The sequence below is a fragment of the Cyprinodon tularosa genome, unplaced genomic scaffold (assembly GCF_016077235.1).
Source record: "Cyprinodon tularosa strain WSP-4 unplaced genomic scaffold, ASM1607723v1 ctg160, whole genome shotgun sequence".
NCBI lineage: Eukaryota > Metazoa > Chordata > Actinopteri > Cyprinodontiformes > Cyprinodontidae > Cyprinodon > Cyprinodon tularosa.
In genome coordinates this window covers 1,642,779-1,661,451 of record NW_024038438.1, presented here as the reverse complement: position 1 = coordinate 1,661,451, position 18,673 = coordinate 1,642,779, and the positions used below count along the sequence as shown (strand labels likewise).

General features: G+C 36.2%; 1 protein-coding gene across 1 annotated transcript in view; it reads right to left on the bottom strand.

Moving 5' to 3' along the window:
* Positions 1-14,167, bottom strand: part of LOC119780467 (voltage-dependent calcium channel subunit alpha-2/delta-4-like) — a 67,126-nt gene extending 52,959 nt beyond the window's left edge. The window contains exons 1-9 of the mRNA XM_038280537.1: positions 13,555-14,167; positions 11,453-11,534; positions 7,018-7,134; positions 6,118-6,177; positions 5,456-5,618; positions 5,245-5,376; positions 2,011-2,071; positions 1,092-1,242; positions 808-882 (exon numbers count right to left, since the gene is read on the bottom strand). Of these exons, the coding sequence (XP_038136465.1) occupies positions 808-882; positions 1,092-1,242; positions 2,011-2,071; positions 5,245-5,376; positions 5,456-5,618; positions 6,118-6,177; positions 7,018-7,134; positions 11,453-11,534; positions 13,555-13,634 (921 nt within the window). The 5' untranslated portion in view covers positions 13,635-14,167. The remainder of the gene's footprint in view (positions 1-807; positions 883-1,091; positions 1,243-2,010; positions 2,072-5,244; positions 5,377-5,455; positions 5,619-6,117; positions 6,178-7,017; positions 7,135-11,452; positions 11,535-13,554) is intronic.
* Positions 14,168-18,673: the final 4,506 nt, after the last annotated feature.

Below are 18,673 nucleotides of genomic sequence, written 5' to 3'. Positions count from 1 at the left end.
TGCGGGGAGTCTGCAGAAGCACAAGTGAATCTATAAAAAATATAGGTCTTCCCTTTACCCCCGAGGTTAAGGTATGGTCTCTTTTTTTTCCCCCTTTCTTGGACTCAACTGAAACCTCTCTCTTTCCCGAGGAAAGGGACGTTTAAGCTATTTATCCATGAATACAGCTGCTTGACCGTTTAAAAATATGATAACAAATAAGATTGCTTTGACCTTTTTTGTCACTGATGTATTCTCATTCCGTATTAGAACAGGATGGTTTCATTAACATACATAACTCAATGTAAAACCCTATAGCCGTAGCGGCAATTAGGGGATGCCAAAAAAAAAAAAAAAAGGTGCTTTCAACCTCACTTACTAAGACTTAGAAGCTATTCTATTCAATGCTGTAAATTTTACTGCTCAAAAATTTGTCAGAAATACAGAAAAGGTCTATTTTTTATGGGGTAAAAACAAAACAGTCAGCTTCTGTAAACTAGGCATGGGAAAAGGTAAATACATCTGGTAAATTTGAAAACAGGAGGCAGAATTTTCTCAATGCATGAGCATATCCTTCAAGCATTGAGTGTGGATTGGCACACAGTACATTTAACAAAGAATGACACACAATTTGAAAAATATTTAAAGACAATTCTTCAAGCAATAATGCATTGGTAATTGTCAAAGTTAGGGTCAATAATAGAAAATAACTCAAAATGAATGAAAACCCATACGAATTCCTTGTTATAACAGAAAAACCTAATGTGAGCCAACATTTCTGCCTGTGAAATGCCAGATGAGAAGCCTTCATGAAGATAATGATCTTACCTCTCTGTTGTCCAAGTCAGCCTGCACCAGTGTTCCTCTAAAGCATGGCTCCACATAGCGTACGTAGTCAGTGTACTACAGACAGACAAAAGAAAAATGAATAATCATGAAGCATCACAGGAGTGTCATGCTGTTTCCTATGTTGTTATTTATGCAAATATATTGAAAAGCCAATGCTGAGTGATTGTTAGGAAACTAAAAAATCTAATCAAATGCTTGCATGAGTGCAAAATATCTATTCCAAATAAAAAATGTGCGTGTTTGCAAAGAAGAAGACGACTCACAGCAATGACATTGACAAAATCATTCTCTCCCAGCGTATCCAGGATGGTGTTGATAGTGTGCTTTGCTATGGTCATCTTTAACCCCTTCATGCTGCCACTGATGTCCACCATTATGATAATATCCTTGGGAGATGTGGCTGCCTGAATATACCTATAAGATAGCAGAGTAAAGGCAATATTTTTTTATGGAAGTCAGGCATACAGTTTAATTTGCTGAAGTCAAAAAAAAATGTTCTTCAGATTTTATTTATATATGATCATATTTAGCTTTTTGTCTCAGTTAAAACCCCATTAGCAGTATTGATTTGTAGCTAAATGTTTAGGCACATACAGCTCTCTGGTAATGTTTAGAATGAGCAGTTATATACTCTATGGTGCCATATGGGTGGCAGTGACCTGGCTGAGGAACAGCTTAACGTCTTTTAGAGAGGATCAGAGTTTCAATGTTGCTACTCAGGCGACCCACATTCATGGGGACAATGGTCTCTGACTGAATCTCTACTGTGCAGCGAGTCCCCCTGCTTTTTGGACACCATTAGTTTATTGTTTTGCATGTTATTGTTAAGTATTTAGAGGGTAAACAAAACTAAAATATTCAACACCATGCTCTTGTACCGAAGTTGGAAAACAGGGCTTGGTTTATGCTTAAAAGAAACAAAGCCTCAAACCCCTTTATCTTATTCTTTAATAGTTTAATTACTAATAATAAATGAAAACAAGCAAAAACCTCTTAGATAATAAAGGTCTGTTAATTAACAGAATAGAAAAAAATACCACGTTTTGACCTTCATATCTACTTCAAAAAGAAAAGAAAACATGGTAATTAGAATTTGTTTTTAATGCACTCTTCTAAAAGAAAAAAATATATAAGAAATTAAATATTGGCTTAAGTGTGCTATGAAAACTTGATGAAACTCACCAGTTCCTGTTCCTGCAGTCAAAGGCAACTACACCATTGGTGTCTGGAGTCCATTTAATACCTTACAGACAGCACAGAGGGTTCTCAGTATAGAAGTAGTTTTCAGTAGAAAAATATATTAACAGTATAATGAATAATACAATACAATGATTACAAATTAAAGCTCACAAGACCAGACTTGTAAACCAGTTAAGTCATAAAAAACAATAAAAGGTTAAAATTCTCCTTAGGTTAGGATGGTAGTGTTGAATGTTTAAGATATTTACGTCATTCTTAGAAATTTTATGTATTTTTTGTTGTCTGTTTTGGAACTAACTTATGATTGTTAAAATCAATCGAAGTTATTGTGTGAGTATTTGCATGCATTGTTAAATGTCTCTGTATTTTCTTGCAAAGGACTTGTTACCCAGTGGTGTCAAAAGTACACACATTTGTAGTAGAAGTAGAAGTAGAAGTATAGATACTGCAGTTTAAAAACACTCTGGTAAAAGTTGAAGTATCAACTTGACCTCTTTACTCAAGTAAAAGTGAAAAAGTATGTGCTCCAAAAACGACTTAAAGTATAAAAGTAAAAATTAACCTTTAAAAAAACAGCCAAATGTCACTATATGAACTGAAAGCTCAATTTTTCGACTATTTCGAAAAATTCTTTGAGATAGGACCAAGGATGAGGGAGGTCTTGTTGGTCTCCGGCTCCGTCTCCCGATACACTTTTTCTGAATCCGACATTGTAGCATGGCATAGACAATTCGTGTTTACAGTTTGAAGAACACCTGCTTGCTTCTGATGATGTCCTTTAGCTGACCAATGAGTGTTTGCGTTATATGACTCATCTAATCACACTAGTTTTCACTAGATGTGGATGGCGCCAATGATCTGCATTGGATGGAGCACATGACGTGAAATAAATATTTATAAACATTAAACAAGAGGTAACCACTTAAAAATCAGAGGGGTCCGAATAAAGAAAATCATCAACCAGTAAAGGTCCGGAGACATTTTTAATGATCTCTTACTTTAAACAGAATTGTACATATACAAACAAATAAAATAAAATGAGGTAATTATGCATTCATGGTATACAGTGAATTTTGAAAAAAAAAAAAAAGAAAGAAATTGCTAAAAATGGCATCGCGTGCTTTCTCAGAGGAGTTAACAATTGTATGACTGTATTCCTGTGACCTAAAGAGTTGATGCATAGAAGTTCTTTTAAATTATTCCTCAGGCCAATTTATAGCGCTTGAAAGTATCAATGCCACATACTTCTACACATTAACTAAGTAAGTAATATTTATTTTGTCAAAAGCTTTTTTGAGATCAGTAATACACCAACTGCAGATTTCTTATTATCTAAGGCACTGGTGACTTCTTCCATCCATTGAATGAGTTGATTTTATCTAAATGAATTTGTGATCTAAATCCACACTGACTCAGAAAGCAGTTTATGTTTATTAATGAATGTATCTAATCTATCCACAAATAATTTCTCAAAAATTTTGGAAAACTGTGCAAGTAGAGAAACAGGCCTATAATTTGTGAAATGGTATAAAGGGAAATAACTTTGGAAATTTTCATCTTTTCTGGAAATGTACCCGACTGAAATCACAGATTGCAGGTGTAAGTCAGAGGCTGAATAATTTCCTCAATTACCTCCTTAATTATTTTCATATCAATGGCATCACAGTCAGTTGACCTCTTGTTTTTACATTTAATGACAATACCTATAATTTAGCTTTCTCCTTAAATAAGAATTCCTGTTAATTGTTTCATTCAGAGCTCCAGTTGTTGTAGGATCTGGATTTTTTTCTGCCAGTTTGGGTCCCAAACTCACAAAATATCCATGTTCTTATTGTTTCTGGCCATCATCTTTATCTTTTTGATCATGAAGCAATGTATTTCAGATATCATAAATACATATTTGTCAAGCAAATAAATGTCAAAAAGGTCACTTAAAATGCGTAAACATTTCTAGGTATATACAACTTAGTTTTTACTTGTATAATTTTGTTTTTTACTTTCTAAAAGTCAGTTTCTGCAGCAAAAATGTAATTAAAAAATCTGTTATTACAGTTCTGACTATAGGAATGTGATTTTGACTAGGAAATGGAACAACAGCACTTTAATAAATGTCAAAATGCCCTGCCACAATAGACTTCATATAAACGTACGCTTTAACTCGAGCAGCAAACTTCTCCTTTTCCATCATCCTCTCTTTTGCTGCTGTAGCGCTGTTTCTCTGTCTTTCAAACACACTCTCCAGCTGTTTTATCTCACTGGGTGAAATAGGCACTTTCTGTTGCCTGTCGTCATAGTGACTCATCGAATCGGTGCTCCACTGATAATGGCTTTTCATACTTGTTACGCACGTGCTTAACTCTGAGTGGATCTACTCAGAATTGAATAAACTCACTCACAGCAGCTTTCGTGAAGCCTGAAACTCTGAGTTTTCAACCCTAGACTAGATCAGTTCAGAGTTGAGAATTTGAGTCTGATTTAGTTAAACCTTCTTTATGAAATGAACCCAGAACACAGAGCCACATCAAGGGGAAAAAAAACGAGGCAGCCACCTTTTCTGTCCTCCGATATCACAGGTCATTTGATGCAGACCTCCACCCAGTTAATTCTCATATTGGATTTTTGTTTGTTTTATATGTGTGGGGATGGGGTTGATGTTAAATAGGGTCTATTTACACTTAATTTAATACCTTTGAAAATGATAAATGGTCTACCCCTATCCTATGCATGGGATTTTCTTATGATGATCACACACCTTTGTGAGGACTTAACTGTGGTAATTTTGTCCTTGATGTTCAGGATTAAAATTATAATAAAGAAATAATTTAACATTTACTTTTGGCACTCAAAATTTGTGAAACACCTTATATTTGCATTGCGTATAGTATATGAACGGTTACATGTTTCTTAAACCTGTGATCTTTTATTTTCCTTTACTTTCCTTTCCTTTATTAACTCAGTACAAGACACTAAATAGTTGTTGGAGGTCTTAACTCTATTAAACCTCATTCTAAATACGTTGTACTTTTAGTAATAGGTGTTGGTTAATTTTGAAGCAAGTGTTGTTGTTTTAAATTGTCATATAAATACATTTGACACTGAAATTAACATTTAGATAATAATCTTAAAAAATATATTTCTCTCCCTGTATACATAGACGTAAAGAAAGAAGTAGTATTTTAAAACTTACAATAAACAATGAAAGAAAGATAAACTTACCAGGGTATATTCTAAAAAAGCCCAATGAACTGCCAAAGTACTGCCAAGTAAGTGTGGGATCTCTCTGAAAATTGCTGATAAAGACATCGTTTATAGCTTCAGAGTTGTAGATGGCATTAAGAAGCTTGGGATCTGTTTGGGTAGAGAAGAGATTGTGAATAAATTTTGGAACACCTCAACAAGCAGTTGTCTAATGTGAACTGCCACTAACCTTTGTTATAAACATTTGTGGGAACCTGGATGGTGCTCAGCTGAGTGTTGACAGGCATTTTGTTAAAATGTTCATTTTCTTCAAGTGGAAATTCTCCACCTAGTTCAACAGAGTTCCCATCTTCATCTAGTGTGTTAATAAACATGGAGTTGTAGTAATCAAACTGAAAGAGAGGGAGAGAGCAGAGAGGAATCAAACTTTCCTTCAAATAGTACTGTGAATGTATGCTTTGTTAATGTTAAATCACCAGAAATTGTGACTGATAATAAAAAGTACCCACCAGGAAGAAAAGCTATGCATTTTGTTTTTCCTATCTATCTATCTATCTATCTATCTATCTATCTATCTATCTATCTATCTATCTATCTATCTATCTATCTATCTATCTATCTATCTATCTATCTATCTATCTATCTATCTATCTATCTATCTATCTATCTATCTATCTATCTATCTATCTATCTATCTATCTATCTATCTATCTATCTATCTATCTATCTATCTATCTATCTATCTATCTATCTATCTATCTATCTATCTATCTATCTATCTATCTATCTATCTATCTATCTATCTATCTATATCCATCCATCCATCCATCCATCCATCCATCCATCCATCCATCCATCCATCCATCCATCCATCGCTCTCATATAACTGACCTGAAGTGAAGAGTTGAATTCATGGTACAGGTCCGCATCTTCTGCAGACTCTGCTAACCTCTGGTAAAATACAGGTCAGATAATAGAATATAACATTTAAACTGGACATAGGACATACAACAGCAAAGACTAGAGAGTCTACACTTTGCAGTTTACTTTTGAAACAACAACAAAACTGGGTTTTATTCCCACAAAGTCTCAGTGCTAGTCAGGTTTTTCCTCTCACTTTAGTACATTTTTGACATCACTATCAACATTTGACTAGGCTTTAAAATTTTTTAAAAAGCTGTGTTTTCAGTGTACTTGAGTTAATTTAGAGTTAGTGGTTCAACCCAAACATTTTTCATTGATATTAGGGTCAACTGATGTCTTGTTTTCAAGAAAAGATAACCTAGATAAATTATTTTTTTCACTTGTGGTCTTTAGCCTATTTTGTGCCAATATAGCAAAAATCTGTAGTCTTTAGGAAAGAAATTCCATGCGAGCCTCTGTGTTTTCCAATACTTTGATAGCTATGACCTTTTGGGTGATGCATACATTTCACTTTATTTAGTTGGTTAAATTATACCAAAGCAAAACACACCTTTCTAAAGGTTCAATAGTTCAAATGATAATAGTTCAAAGCTGCTTTTCTCTTTTTATTTTAGAGTTAGCTTACTGAGATTTTTGGCCAAAAAAACAATATGTAAAAGGTAAATGTCTTGACATTTTTAACAGATGTTATGTTAAAGAACTGAAAATGTAGCAGGTATTATCTCTACAGCAATAGAACCTCCTGCACACATCTACACACAGTGATGAATCTGAGCCCAAAAACATTGACTGATTGATTGATTCATTTAGTATCTCATTAATTCATTAAGTACTTATTTATACATTCATTGATTAGAGGGGATTTACCTTTACAGACTTCATCTTACTCCCCAACATTTGTTCAATGTCCCCAGAGTAGTCCCTCAGTAATTCACTTCCATCCAAATCAATAATCCTAACAATAGACCCCACATCCTGTAGTTTCTGAAATAAAAAGGAGGAGTTAGTTTAAAGTTACATAGTTTGCAGTTACATTAGTTTAATCATAAGGTCAGCAAAGATAGATTCGTTAGTACAACAGCAGATATTTTCAAAAAAAGTAAACTATTGATATTACACATTTCAAAGATAAAATAACCTAGTACATTTAGGTTTCAATAATAATAATAATAATAATAATAAAAACATTCATCAATCAGAAAACAAGCAAGCGAGTTCTTGGCTTTCAGTTTTTGCAATTTTTTTCTTAAATCGTCCTGACTACCACTAGTTCAAATTTGTCCTCTGTGGAGGACATTTATAAACCTGAATATCTCCTATCCACTGAATATTTCTCAGTTAACTCATTTTGATTTCTACAAAGGAGATTTAGGGCTTTTCAATGATACCAAATGTGAAGGGGTGGGCCTTTGGTACATAACTCTTCCTCACTCAGAAAGATGGCGTCCATCAGTTCAAGCACATTTTATGTAAAGAGGAAAAGTTTATATAGGGCCACTTAACAAAACACGTCAATTCAAGGCACATTATAGTTCAACAGAAAGTATTTGCCAGATATATATACTTTTTAGCAAATTTAGGCTTTAAAGTGTCTTAACAACACATTGAAACATATTTTGAATAACTTTAAATGTCTTTTAACATAGTATTTCAAAAAAATTTCCTCCGTATTGGACATTTGAAGTTATTTCTGCCATTGTGTGTGTTTCTTATAAAATTATAAGAAAGGGTGTCATTCTCAGAAGCAGAGTGAATTTTTTTGCTGCAGATTGTAGATGATACTGAGTTGTCTGATGAAGAAGCTCAAGATCCAATGTTTGAGGGAGAACCAGAGGAAGATGAGTCAGAGAGTTCTGAGGATGAAATTCAGACAGAGCAAGCAGATGCCCTGTCTGAATCTCCCGAACTTGCTGTTATAAAGTGGTTGGACAACAAACCAGTTGTCACGGCATCCTCTGCCTATGGCATTGAATCTCAGGAGACATGCAGAAGATGGTCCAAGAAGCAAAAAGCATTTGTCCAGGTGTCAGTGCCGCTGGTAGGGGCTCAGTACAACAAAAACATGGGTGGTGAGGACTTGGTTGACCGATTGAGGAGTTTCTACAGGCTGGCATCTCACACTCGAAAATGGAAAATGAGTGCAATTTTCCATTTTTTTGACCTGGCGATCGCCGATTCACGGCTTCAGTGTAAGAGTGACTGCCATGTTCTGAGGAAGAAACCAAAGAAGTTCCTTGACTTCAAACTACTCCTCGGTGAAGAGATGATTACTCAGGCCCAAACTGGAATCACAATAACAAGTGAAAGGGAAGATGAATATACTCTTCCTAACAAAAGTGGAAACCAGCAAATGTGGCTCTGAGACACTAGGGTGCCATTCATCTTCCGGAAATGGTGAATGAAACACATGCAACAAGGTGTTACACATCCTGCTGCACAGCAAAACATATGTGATGTGCAAGAAGTACACAGTATTCCTGTGTGTTTTAATGAAGGGAAATAACTTTTTGAAGTATCATACTAAATAAACTCAGCAAAATTAAACTAAAATGATGATGGAGAGTTATGGAGAGGGATGATGTTAAATTCACTGCTGTGTTGAATTTTCAAAGTTATTCTTTCTGAGTAACTCGTTGCAATCGAGGCTCAGTTCGGAGTGTGGAGTTCCGATGTCCACTGTATTAAACATGTGATATTGAAATATCTAATAACGTTTTCAGCTTTCTAAGTGACTCACAAAGACAGCAGATTTTAAAAAAATTAAAAATATATGTATTTGGACAATATTTTTTTTCCTGGTAGCACATTTTCCTCTCTAGATGTAACCTACACATCTTGACACTACAAATGTTTAGTTTTTGTGTGTTGTTTTAATATAGCTCTAGGAAGAGGTGTTCCAGGGCTGAACAGATTTGCTTTCACAAGCACACCATTATGATATTTTTGTGGTGAAGTTCCACTTAGTACTTATATATAAAGCTCTATTTAAACATATTTAGGGAGTGAAATCATATATAATGGAAGATGTACAATAACTCCTAGAAGTCTGCTTTCACACATGTATGAGATGAGAGGAACATAAAACATAACAGCAAAAAGAAGACAACTGACAACCAAAGTGAACATCAAAAATAGCTTAACGAGCAGCGGGCATCCCATAGATATCCATGTAAGCGGAAGAAAACACCTGTGCTGATATATAGAAACCTCAATATTACTGAGATTTCTATATATCTGTAGCTGCAGCTTAGTATTTAGGATTAATTTGTATCCGGGAACACCTGGATTGTGTATGTTTGATTGGTATGGCATTGTCCATAACTTTACAAGCACCAAAAGACTTTTCAAAGTATAAAAAATTGAGGGTTAAAAGTGACAAAATGAAATAAGGACATATATACTGACTTTATTATTAAATAAATGTACCATTAAGGTTTACGATAATATATGAATACACTACTTGTTTATTATGATACATAATTAAATAAATAAATGTACCATGAAATGAACACTCAATACTAAAGTCTAGCATTAAAAGCTTAAACATATTTGAATTAATTTAATTATTTTAATTAATATAAAATACATATAATTATTTGCCTCTGTTTTTATTTAGTATGTCTTTAGTGTAGTAGACCTATAATGAAACAAACAAAACTGTCATGGAGTGGGATTGGTGCCTTGATGTCAGATTGGCTGTTTTACAGAGGATCACAAGACAACTTTTCCCTAACTTACTGTGCCTCTTAGGTGAGTTTTTAATACTTTTATTTACTCTAGGTAAGCAAGCCTAATTTCTTTTTTTTTTCTTCTTCTTCTAAATATTTCTAACATCACTAGAGAGCATGAGCCAGTGTCAGTTAACAGGCAGTCTGCTTCCCATTAACAAAGATAATGTTTTAAAGCTCCAATAGCCCACAATTGATTAAAGGCACACTGTGAAACGTTTGGCCAGTAGGGGTGTTAGAACTGTAACTTTCACATCTAGTGGCCAGCACCACAGCACTGTTGCAAAAGTCAACAAACAGTCAGCCAGCCAGCCAGCCAGCCTCCTGTGTCTTTTGATTGGGGATGCTAGGCATCTAGGCTCAGCTCAAAGGGTGTGAGAAATGCTGATGCTCTCTGGAGAGCACTGACGGGGCAGGCCGGACCGCACTGTGTGGCGCTCAGGACCAGAGGTGGGGCTCGACCGAAGAGCCACTGGGTCGGACGGGGTCCTCAGTTTGCTTGTGTTTGCAGCTTTCTCTGCCTGTATTTTGCTTCTACTAAACATCGAAAATAATAGCAAGGATATATGACTATATACTAGGAGCAAAGTGTTATCTTACCAGTCTAATAATAAAGTTGTTTAAAGAGAATCAGTTTTACATACGGCTTCTTCTTTCAGCCTGCTACAACAAACTCCTTTCCAAGATCAAGTATTGTTTTTCCTGGCACACATTTTTTCTCTCTTTAGTTTCCTGATAAGGACTTTTTCCTTGCCTCAGCCATGACCAAGAGTCGAGCAGGCGGAAAAATAGTAGAGCAAAAGCCTTAGCTCCATGACTATATAAGAACCTGTGGCCATAAAGTTTTTCCAGGTCACATTAACTGGCCAACGACGGTACGTCTTCGCCCAACTTAATAGTCTGCATTTCAAGAGGGGAGCCCTGCTTGTAGCATTGATAGTGTCAAGCGCTGTTTATTGACCTGAGGAGTCATTTAAAATAAATCATATGCATAAACTCTTTAGGTCACAAAGTTTGCGGTGGTCCTTTACGGAACCATTAGATAGCTTTGACCCTTTTCTAGCCCCAAACCCTCAACAATAATACTCTAGCACTGCCACTGGGGACTGCTAGAATATCTCAAGAATCTACTCTGAAGGTCTCATGACAACATATACCCTACAGTTATAATGAAAGGTGACATTTCTTACCTTCACAATGAACTTAACTGAACTGCCCTCTGTAGTTGTGTCATCTTTAGTACCTTGAGAAATCTAGCTACGTATAACCTTTTTTTTTCACACCAGATTTTGCATCTCAATCACAAAAGTTTCAAAATTTGTCTGTGATTTAGATGCTTTTTTTGCATTACTTCTACAATCTGATTTGAATAGTGCATATTTAAGCAATTTGAAAAAAACAAAAGAAAACTGCAAATAAAAAGTAAAATTTGTGTTGAATTATTTTTATAATCAATTCTTATCTTTGTTTAAATGGTTTCCTCTCATTAACAATTCCTGGAGGAAAGGTCTGTAATCTTTCCATAAGGGCTAAAACCTGATAGAAATAGATCAATATAAACTGTTATATTTTACCTTCTGAAGTAACATAGAGCCAGAGTATTTGGTTGTAAACTCTCGGAGCTGAACAGAGAACACTGATGCCCACTGCTGCACCCTGGGAAAAAACAGACATGCAGTGAGAAAGTTAACATCATTAAATAGTTATTTTGTGTGGAATTAATTCTGTTGATGCTTTCTGTTAACCCAAGTTAATACGACGTCATCTTAAGGGAGTCATCTCAACCAGATGGGTTTAAAAGTTATCTCCATAATCAACTTCATACAGATTGCATTGAGTCATGCAGAATTTACTTCTCCTACTGTAGATCAGCATGTAGCCAAGTGGACTGTGTTTTTTTATTGCCTCATTCACTTTGCAATAGTCTCTCATACAGAGCTTGCGTGTAATGGATAGGAATACTCACTCTAAACCGGAATAATCCTTCAGCATCATCATAATACCCATCAGGCAAATTTTTTGAATTGTATTTACATGCAACCTATTGCAACTTTTTTGAAAAAAAAAAAAATATATGTTTGAGTAAATATGTAAATTCTCAGGGAGTATGGAATATGGAAGTAAATACAATAATTATTCTTTGAAATTAAAGTACACGATTGCCTTTAAATAATTCAGTATATACTTTGTAGAAAGGACTGCCAAATATTAAGAGAAAGGAAAAGAACACATTTACCATCACAACTACTAATTCATTTCATTACTAAATCATTTATTTTACTTTATTTATATAATTCCAATTCACAATTTGTTCTAAATACACTTTACAGTAGAAGTTAATTTAATTGTTGAATGATTCTAAGTATTTATCCCTCCTGGTTTGTAACAACAATAAATAGACGCTGAATTATGCTGCTTGTTTTGCACCACTATCCTACACAGCTTAATCCTTTATAGGGCAAGATACTGTTTTTGATCACTTGCATACCCATTAAAAATGGAGTCCCCCTGTCTGTCAGTCAGGTCTAGAAGCACAAGATCTATATCAGCCATTCAGCAAAAATACTGCTACATGGCTGTACATCTTATTTTGGTGTTTGACCAATTAGATGAGCCCTTGAATGATATATTACCTACTAAAAAAGTTAACAAGTCAAGAAAAAAAGATTAAAAGCTAATTAAAAAGTTAAAAAGTTAATAAGCATACTTAACAATTATATTTAGGTTTATAAACTAAAAATGTGTTTCTTTCACTCTCAGAGTGTTTTTTTTAATGAATTTCTTATAGAAGTACTTTTGTTATTTTTCTTAATACAGTCGTAGAAGTTGGCATTTCTTGTAATTACATTGACATTAATTTTTCCCGTATTTTTTTAATGTTATAAAGGCTTTGGATTCCAATAACACTATTGGCTTGAAATGTCATCTATTTTAAATGCATTTCACTGAGTGCCCTACAAAGGGTTAAACCTCTAACAACAGTAAACAGAGAAATTTAGAAACATTTAGGAAGCTGCAGTTTAGCCTATGGCCATCTGTCATGGCTTCCTTAAGTTTGAACAGAAAGAGCATATACAAGAAAACAGAAAACCAATAATACAGAAGGAATACCAATGTAAAAAAAAAAAAAAGAATTTCCCTGACATGCAAAGAAATTACTGTCTACTAATTTAGAATGTTTTTATTTATTTATTGTAGTAACAAAGTTTACCCTGACCTCAACAATAAGATAATGTTACAGAGGTACCCTTACTTGACAGAAAAAAAATCTCTAATTTCTTAATTTTTATTAGGTTTTCATAAAAAGATTAAAAACCCTTCTAAATAGTCAGTTGAAAAGTCTTAAATTGCATGACATTTATCAAACCCTTTCTAAAATTGCTGACAAGCTTTTCATGTCTTTTGGACCATTCATCTTTTGCAATAAGTAACAGGTCTTCAAGGCTTACTATGATATTCATCTTTACCTACCTCAGCAGATTAGATATCAGTAATATTACTTCTAGACAAAGAAACATGTTTTACAAATGGCAGTTGTCTAAATTTCCAGGGTTATACTGTTCCTAATCTAGATCCTAATTTTGACCCTAGCAAATCCTTTATGTATTGTTGTCTTCTTATTGTGACCATAAGAGGAAACGAGCACCTTGGATGACAAAGGCAAAGAGGTACTTACGTCTCTGGTGGGATCTTCATTTGAGCTTCAACCATAATCCACAAGCAGAAATATCCCAGAATCTTCAATAGGTTCTTCATTCCCAATGTTCTTGAATTGGTGTTTTCCCAAAGTTATTCTTCGTTCAGGGCAGTTTTGTTAAATGTGTGCAGGGGTTTAAAGTTTGAACGGATGGCCATATGCTCTAAAGTAATGGCTTTCTCATACTTGCAACACAAAGAAGATGCCAATTTTTCTCTTGGTTAACTTTTGACCCTTTACCATTCCGTAGAGTCTTGGTAAATTTGTTCTTTAAGTGGCATCTTCTCAAGCCTTTGATCCTTCTCAGGAATCCTCCCACCAGTCCGTTAAGATTTCATAGACATTTGCACAGAAATTAATGGAAAGGAAAATCCTTTCCCAACTAGTTAAATACACAATCAATAATGTGGAGAAATGCAGATTTGTATTTGTAAATAGCTCCTTTAGTTTTATTCCTAATCATAGTGGCTTCTGCTCCTATCCAAAGATGCCCAGTTTGAAAGATAGCTCATTTGGATCAAACTATGCTCCAATATGCAAGAGACGGGTAGAGAAAGAGAGAGAAGGAGATTGAGAAATAAAGGTGGGAAGGGGAGGGGATTGGTGTAGGGGATTGGAAGAAGGCTATGTTTTATCTAAGAGGATTAGAGAGATTGCCAGGGATAGACTCTCAGGCAGCCAATCAGAGCTGTAAGAAAAGAGCTGCAAGACAGTGTGCTAACACACTGACACACTCAGGCAATTATTTAATTATTAGCAGAAACACCGCTTGATTTCCTGTGTCTTGCTAGGCTGTTGAATGCTTAGAAGGATGTTTGACACCTAGGCAATTAAGTGTTATATTAAACAGGAACTCACTTTAAAATATGTCGCTATATACTGATGTGAAATGAAACAAAAGTGCACCTCTGTCATTACTCAACAAATATTTGTCTGGTTGTGTCAATTTTAAAATATTCAAATGATTGATGAATTTGTGTAGAATTCGCTTTATTGCAATTTAAATATTCCATTTTACATCAAAACAAAGCAATGTATTTTATTCATATGTATTTATATATCTATCTAAAAGAAAAGTCAGCCAAAAGTTCTCAATGACTACAGTCCTGTTGGCCTGACATCCCACACCATGAATGTCCTAGATGGACATCTTTTGGTTCACCTGAGCTAGAAAACAAGAGGCAATCAGGACCCCTGCAGTTTACTTATTACTGTGTAGTTGAAATTGAAAATGCCATCATACCCTTAGTTGAACCAACCAAATGTCTCTGTGAAAAAACTTATGGATAATTAGGCATATTCATATTTGCCTAAATCAAAATCTACCTGGCAAACACCCCAGTTTGTTAGTCTGAAGGGTCACTCTTGTAGTCGGAAAAGGGACAGTGCCCTAATTTATATATAGTTTTTATTGCTCAATTTGGTGGTGGTGGAAGCAATAAAAATATGCATAAGTTTAAATAACTATTAAAATTACATTATTTATTTAGGATATAAAATGTTTATTTATTTAATGTATGCATCGCAAGTAACATTTTATTTTTTAGATTTACAATTACAAATTTTCCACTGTGCAACTTTTTACGGGATATGCAGCAGTTGTGATTTTCCATACCTGCACCAGTTGTAATTGGTCACATTTATAGACTTCTGCTACTGTTGTCAGAACAACTTCAGCAGAAGTCTGAGGGGAACTCTATGGGCAGAAGCTGCAGGAAAGAAGCTGAGCCGGCTGATGAGCAGATGAAGAGGAACAGAAGTATTTGTAGGGAGAATCCAGAACCAGAGTCGTAGTAGGAGCAGTTTTCCAGGCCAGAGGGATATCCAAGCTGGGGTCAGAAGACAGGTCCAAGGTAGTTAGCAGGCAGAATCCTGGTAACAGTCCGACAACAGAAGCGGCAGAACAGGGGCAACCAAAACTCAGAAGTGAAGGGACAGAAACTAGTCAGAATCAGGATCTCAGAAACTCATAGATTCCTAGAAAACACTCACACTCAGTTTGAATAATCTGGCACTGATGGTTGGAAAACAGGCAGCATAAATAAGAGCTGGAACAGATGGTTCAGATGAGCAGTAATGAGGAACCGGGCAGATTTAGACAGGTGAATGGAATGAGCAATTAAGCCATCCATCAGCATCAAGATCATGACAACTGTGACATGCCTAGACTTGAGTAAAAATATCATTGTCAAAATCTTCCTTAAACAGTTGAGACTGTACAGTAGGATTGTCTATTTGTTTAGCTACACCCATCTGATCCTGATGTTGGAGTTGAGGACACACCAGGTGGTCATGTCTAGCCTGGGTGCCATTCCAAACTTAGTCCCGCCCACAACGTTTGAGGTCGGGAAGTTCGGTCTGGCATTGCTTAATAGTAGCGTGAGTATGCTCGCACAATATCTGGCGGGCCAATCAAATCGTCAGGGCGGGCTTTATACGATGATGGACAGATGATCAAAAGTAACGTAATCAACCACGTCACCAAAGCGCGCTTGGGTGACAACAATAATGGCTGCCTCTGTAGAGTTGAGGTGTGTAGATTCTGCTATTAGGTCTGTTCTAGAAGATATCGACAGCAAATTAATTTTAAAAGAGGAACAGAGAAACGGGATCAAGGCTCATCTTCTTATTCTAGGCGTGAAACTGCACGCTTTGATTTTTGTTGACAACAACTATGCGTTGCTTAACATACGTCACGCACTCCGTTTTTCCTGGTTCGTTCGAAACACGCCCCATAATCACAGCTCTATGGAGCAGTATCAGACTCATATTCTGACTAGAATTGAGTAGGACTACGTCAGGCTAGGTCATGTCAGCAAGACAGAAACAAATTTAACGATACATATGGTAAAGGTCTTAAATATTACTTCATCTTGCAAAGATAGACAACAAATCCCTGACAGAAAATGCTGAGTTTTTTGTGCCATTAGAGCTATGACTGCCTTAACAGAGAGCAGACATTTTGCAGGTCAGAGCGATCCAATGTTGTGTTCCTCAGATGAAGCTGCCTTACTCTTTATTCATAAAAGTCACGGAGCCGCTTTTTTAACCCAGGAAGGAGCACTTTTTAAGCACTTTCTACCTGCAGAGCAGCAAGCAGTCTGATAAACTTTAAAGATGCAGCTAACCCTATCTCACCAGAGATTTAGGAGAAAAAGGTTAATGAGTATGTTTTCAGCACGACATGAGATGTCTTTTCCGTAACCACAAGGTTCCAGTCAGGGTGTTTCTGCCAACCATTCCACAGGAGAGTTTCAGAGAGGAGGGACTGGGAGCTGTTGGACCTAGTTCACGTTTATTTGGTCACCTTCCAGTACCTGTCAGACCAATCCAATCTTATCCAATCTTATTTGTTAAGCAATTATACAACAACCACAGCCGATCAAAGTGCTGCACAGAAATTTAAATAAAACATAAAAAGACAGTAAAAGACAAAACAGCTCATGCCTTCTTCTTTCTGGTTTTATTGATATACAACAGATGTCACATAAAGTGGTGTGCTTTTCACACATTTTCAAAACATTTTTGTAATCCATGGTGTCGTATGAAGTAAGGTTCTCTGGAGGCTCTGTGCTGGAGCCACTGGTAATGTTTATTATGTAAAATGCAATTCACAGTGTGCATATGTAATGTTTAACTTTGAAACTTCAGTGGATACACCTTTCTCTTTAGGCACTGACTTCCTGCTTGAACAATTCACTGTACTCCATATTGACGTGGAGTTTAAGCATCAAGTGTGAAAAATAGACCAGCCGCAGAATTTTGAGATGCATGAAAGGGCCGATGTTTCAGAAACACTCTGCGGCATGTCGGGTAAAACCACTCTGACTAACTGGAGCGGCTGTGATTGTTGATATCAAATGTCAGTGATTTAACAGGAGTGATTCCCACCTGAAGTCACACACCTGCAACAGAGTTTATTTAGGGAAGTGGCTCCTATTTAACTTGCCATTGCCAGTAGAAGACAATCACATAAAGCTAGACACATCATTTCTCAGCTATCTAAGGAAAACCAGTTGATTGCATTGACTCGAAGGCAATCCCTCCCAGGTCTTTAATGTGGACCCTGCGCAGGAACGCGTAAACAGAGGATTAATGCTTGGGGGAAGTGTTCAGGGGCCGGATTTTTGTCTTGAAGTACATCAGCTCCTCCTCTGTCACCACCTCGTAGCTGCTGTCACACTCCAGGAACCAGGGCAGATGATTGGCTCTGCATAGATGAATGGCTGTCATTTTTCTTCTATTAAAGAACTGTTTAGCAGTTCAGCAGCTAAAATCACATCTCCACTACTCCAATGAACACAAACTGTTTCAGATTTTCCCATAGGGAAGAAAGCTGCATAAAGTGGTCATTTTCACAAAGCTAGTTTAAAGCTGAAGTCTGTAAGTTTTTAAAAATCACTTTTTTGTCATATTGGCTAAACTGTCCCTATGCCCAGACAGCAGTACATGTGATATGTAACCTGTGAAAAAAACTGCTTCAATTGGTACCGCCTACTGCCTGTATTTCAATCTGGAAAGAATAATTTGGGACGAGTCAAAACAACCAATCACAGCCAGAGGAGCGTCTGATGGAGTGTCAATCACAGCTCACACACGCTGAATCCCCCCCCCCTTCTGGTCGCATGCGGTAGCCGCGCAGATGCTGTGAGAGGGGTGGAGCTTGGAGGTGGGGCATGAGTGAAGCAGAGAGGGTGGGGGAGTGGCGTGAAACCTGTTTTTCTTCAACTTTTCAGTCGAAGTCTGCTCTCTCCTCAATGTTACAGACTGCAGCTTTAACAACCTAGTAATAATTCATCTAGCTTGATCTAGCTTAAAGTAGGGAACTTTGAGTTTTTGGTTTCATAACAACCAGGTCATATCCATTTTGAATGGATATGACCTGAATCTTCACCAGCATGTTCAGTAAAACTATTACATATTAAAACTGCTTCCATGGCCTGATTTGACCATGACAACAATACAGGTTTATCGCTTAAATGTTAGTGGCTCAGTGTATCTATTTAGGGTGAAATTATTTGACAGCAGGGGGAAATTAGGGTCTAAAAACTTTGTTCTAATTGATATAACCTGTGCACCTTTTAATGGGGTTCATACT